This window comes from Drosophila pseudoobscura, chromosome X (assembly GCF_009870125.1).
Source record: "Drosophila pseudoobscura strain MV-25-SWS-2005 chromosome X, UCI_Dpse_MV25, whole genome shotgun sequence".
Taxonomy (NCBI): Eukaryota; Metazoa; Arthropoda; class Insecta; order Diptera; family Drosophilidae; genus Drosophila; species Drosophila pseudoobscura.
This window is the reverse complement of record NC_046683.1, coordinates 9,418,312-9,422,746: the sequence shown is the minus strand read 5'-3', so window position 1 is coordinate 9,422,746 and position 4,435 is coordinate 9,418,312. Positions and strand designations below refer to the sequence as shown.

Here is a 4,435-nt window from a genome sequence, read left to right as displayed (position 1 = left end):
CGGTGTGCGGTCCGGTTTTGAAATATAACCGGAGACGGTCGCGGCCGCGGCCGCGGGCGTGGCAGCGCGTACACGGTCAAGGCGGCGGCCAACTGTCGGGCGTCTGCATAATTAAATGGGCTGACACCGCGGATGCTATCCGAGCTTATTTGAAGTAATGAGCACGTAGAGGGCCGTAGAGGCTGCCACACCACACAGGTCTCCTATGTATGGGAAGGATAATGAAGAGCAACGGCAGCAATTGCCTGTGGCCTGGGCCGCTTATTGCCTTGTTTATTTGTGGTCCGGTACGGACCGGCGCCATCCCCTGTGCCCCTGGCCTGCTCCTGTTACCTGTTGCCGCTTCTCCTGACGCTCCTGCACCGGACACTGACACCGACACTGCTGATGCTGCTGGGGTTAACAAAACAACATAAAATCGAACAACTTACGCTTGTTGCTCTTTTTGTTTGCCTCGTAAAAATCGGTGTAGCCTCTCGCCCAGAGTGTTCTCAGTGTGTTCTCATTTCGAAGATCGCATAAATTGTCCAATATTTGCACGAATTTCAATAACCAGCCACCCACACATGCTTCAGGAACAGTGGAACAATTTACTCTGCATCTTCCCAATTCTATATGCCTGTCATGGCTATCCTTTGGGCTTCGTATTGCGAGCCGCGAATCTGGCGACACCCACTGTTCTTAGAGGAGTTGCGCCCACACACAGACAGACAGAGACGGCGACAATTGCTTAGCTAAATAATGTCACTGTTTACACATGTTGTCCCAATTTATGCAGCACTAGACCTGCCTGCTGGCTGCTCCTTCTACCCACATTCACACCCATTTGTACCTTTCACACCTTCACTCCTTGGTCCAAGGAGTTTGACGACCCGTACGTTACAAAACAACTGTACATCTCGTTAGTACGTCCTATATTGGAGTATTGTTCTTGTGTGTGGAGCCCGCAGTATAAAGAACAGCAGGCTGTTATTGAATCCGTGCAAAAGCAATTCTTAATTTTTGCCCTTCGGAACTTTAACTGGGACTCAGGTAGAATCTTGCCACCCTACCGGTCTAGGCTAAATCTTATTGACCTGCCGTCGTTGCACCATCGCAGAATATGCAATGGCGTAATGTTCGTGCACAAGCTCCTTCTTGGGACTGTTGACTCCCAAACTCTCTTGGGTCAGATTGACTTGGCCGTTCCATCTAGACCTACCCGTACTTTTAGGCCTATCCGTCTACCCATATGTAGATCTAATTATGCTGATCATGAACCTTTTAGGGTTTTATGCCATAATTATAACTCCCTCTGTCAAACCCTATCCCCTGAACTGTCTCTTAAACTAATTGCATGCAATATTTATAATCATTTAAATTTAGCTAACTTTTAACTTATCTTTTTCCGCCTTTAGTAACTAAGTACCATTATTAACAGATAATTGTTAATTAAATAAATAAATAAATAAATAAATTTCCACGGCGGCTCAGTTCTTGCTTGACTTTGCCAGTGGCTGGTTGGTGGCGAAATTTGGAGCAGACTCTTCTTTTTGGAATCTTTTGTTTTTGTGTGTGTGGTTTGAAAGCTGGAATAATCTAGAAGGTTTGCCTAGGCCTGGATATTCTGGTTTTGATTTCTAAAGTGATAAAGAGTCTGTGATGTTACTTCGCCCAGCCGGAGCCAATGTCAGAGCGCGAGGAACGGTAGCAGGCGAAGCTCCAGGACTGATAGGGGTATTAATAATAGTCAAAACATATCTCCATCTGCAGAAGTAGCAGCCGTTGGGCTCCAAGAACGGAGAGGAGCACGAAACCCTGGCCGGAGCAGCCCCTCCATTTGGTCCTTGCCCTTGCCTAGGCACAAGGGTCCTTGACCGTCGGATGCGGCTCGTCAACGTTGGGGGTCTGCTTTGTAGTTCTTACGCGGCAGACTGCGTAATTCACGCCTCACCGAAGTTGTGGGCTCTGGCAGTGGGGCAGCGAGCTCTGTGGTCACATCCGCATCGATACCTTCTTCCTGGGCGGACTCCTTGCGTCCTCGTCGTGCTCGGACATCCCTCGACTCGGAATTTAAAAATTCCTTTGATTAATACAATATTCTATGCTTTTCTTTGCATGTTTTCGCTTTCATTTATTGCATCATCTGTCCACAGAGTTTTACCACAAATCTATCGCTGGCGCCTTGGCCACCTTCTGCCAGTGCTGCCCATGGGCTTCGCTTTTTGCTCTTTCTTTTGTGATTCGCTTCTGTTTTGTTACCGAGTTACCGAGTTCTACCTTGGGTATCTACATATGTTCTTCTTAACCATCAACGAAGCCAACCTCCTCCTAAAACCGCAAAGACTCTTTTCAGTATACACTGAACTTGTATTGGTTTCAACAGAAGCGTTACATTGATGGGCTTTATTTGGGGTGCTTATATTCTGATCAAGAAATGGAAAACCAATAAAGAACCACCAACCATTTGATTCCATTTTGCTTTGCAGATTTTCCAATTAAATGCTGCGCGTGCTTTCATAGAATAAACGAAGATATTTAAATGAAAACTCCGAGCACTCAGTGGGTGCAAGAAGATAAAGAGGGGGGAGATGGCCATCATTGAAAGTGTCAAGAGACAAAGTGACTGAACAATTGACAAACTTTTGTCTCCTCTGCCTTGTCTCTCCATTGTCCCCAGTTCCTAGTCCCTTGGTCGTGGGGTCTCTCCGCACAATTCACTCAATAAAATTCATGACCTGACAGGGAGGAGGGAAGAGATAGTGGCTGGAGTGGAAAAGAGTGAACGATGAAGAGAGGTATAAAATATTTTGCAACTTGCATCTTTGCCCTTCCATGCCACAAAACTTCAATGAAAATGAACGAAAGCTATGAAAAAAATATGTGACCAGAGGACATGAAATTTATATGCATTTGCGCCGCCACTCGTACTTTCATTTGCATGCCACCTCCGCCCACCCTCTTCGTGGGGGGCACTGACGTGACACTGCATTAAGGATAATGTTGATCATCAATTTTTTTGGAGCTGATGGACTGATGGCCTTATTGCATGCCTGCTGCTTGGATGCAAAAAATTGAAATTTGTTAACGAAAAAATATAAATCTAACGAGTTCCGGATGGATGGGGCAGCGCAGGGTGATGTCGAGATAATGAGATTTCTTCATATGCCGCAAAAGAGCATTTTGCATATTTTTCGAGGGTTTTTTTACCTTAAGATTAAATTTAATTGATCATTAACGCATTTCTGGGTGGTATGTATGGTATTAAATTGTGGGAAATTGTGACCAAAGCCCTTTGCAGACTACTTGAAATGAGAATGGGGACTGTTCCATGGAGACTGTTTCAGGATGTTGGCCAACTGAATCTCTTTGTAAATCTTAATGAGCCATCAAGGACGAGTACGAGTATATGTTTCTCTAGATATACATACATATGTACCTGTCAAACACGACGAGTATCCGTTTAACAACGAAAAGGAGGCCGGTTGTCACAAATCGTTGTGGGACTTACTGTATTCCCATTCTCATTCATTTCATTGTACTAACTGCTAACATCAACATCCAAATTTACGGATATTCAAGTCGAATTTTGTAAATCAATTTATTTGCTTGTAATATTTTTATTGACGATGGCGGCCATCGCCTACCATACTTTGAGTTTGGTTAGCAATAGCGACCACTTAAACTTTATTCAGGACTTTCGCGAAGCCTTTGGCAATGACGGCATGTATGCCTTCGAATTGATCAACAAAGCCGCCGACGCCTGGCAGGGGCTGACTCCCACCGAGAAGCTGCAGTTCGAGAGGGTACAGTATATTCGAGCAGTGAATTTCGTTGGCTTATCGCGTGTCCTCCCCTTAGGAGCAGTACCTGGCTGCTCGTATCGCTGACCTGGAGCGTGTGAGGCGCGGGGAGTCTAAGGGTCTGGTGTGGGCCCAGCAGAAGAAAGCCTTCCGCAAGCTGGCAAAGCGCGGACAGGCCAAGTACACGGCCGAGTTCAAGGTGGAAGGCATGCAATGGAGACGCTTCGAGAAAAAAGAGCCCCAGCTCAAGCGGGACGATGACCCATTGCTCGAATATAAATCCTGTTATTTCACCGTGTTGGTGAAATACGCAAAATAAATAAAAAACCTTTTTGGTGGACAAGTTAACACAGTTTTTTCGGTAATTGATGTAGCTTCTGGAAACTTTGCATCATAGGAGCGAACGGCCAAGGATCAATGCTTCAAAGATCATTAAAATGGAAAACTCTCCGACCCCCAAAGACCCTCAAAGAGTACAGATACTGGATCAGGATGCCCCGAGCCGATCCGAGACGAGTAGTGTACACAGATCCATCAATTTTATTTAACACAATGAACAAATTTTATTGTACATATACATTCATATACGAATACAATATCTTTTGCTGATCTTCTTTTTCTTATATTAGCTAATTATATGTTATTTATTTTTA

At 45.0% G+C, this 4,435-nt stretch overlaps 1 protein-coding gene across 1 annotated transcript; it reads left to right on the top strand.

Annotated features, from left to right (window-relative positions):
• Window positions 1–3,498: 3,498 nt before the first annotated feature.
• LOC6901636 (uncharacterized) lies at window positions 3,499–4,134 on the top strand. The gene is made up of 2 exons (XM_002134270.3): window positions 3,499–3,785; window positions 3,841–4,134. Exons 1-2 carry the CDS (start codon window positions 3,609–3,611, stop codon window positions 4,099–4,101), a joined length of 438 nt encoding a protein of 145 aa, XP_002134306.2. The 5' UTR covers window positions 3,499–3,608; the 3' UTR covers window positions 4,102–4,134.
• The last annotated feature ends 301 nt before the right edge of the window (window positions 4,135–4,435 follow it).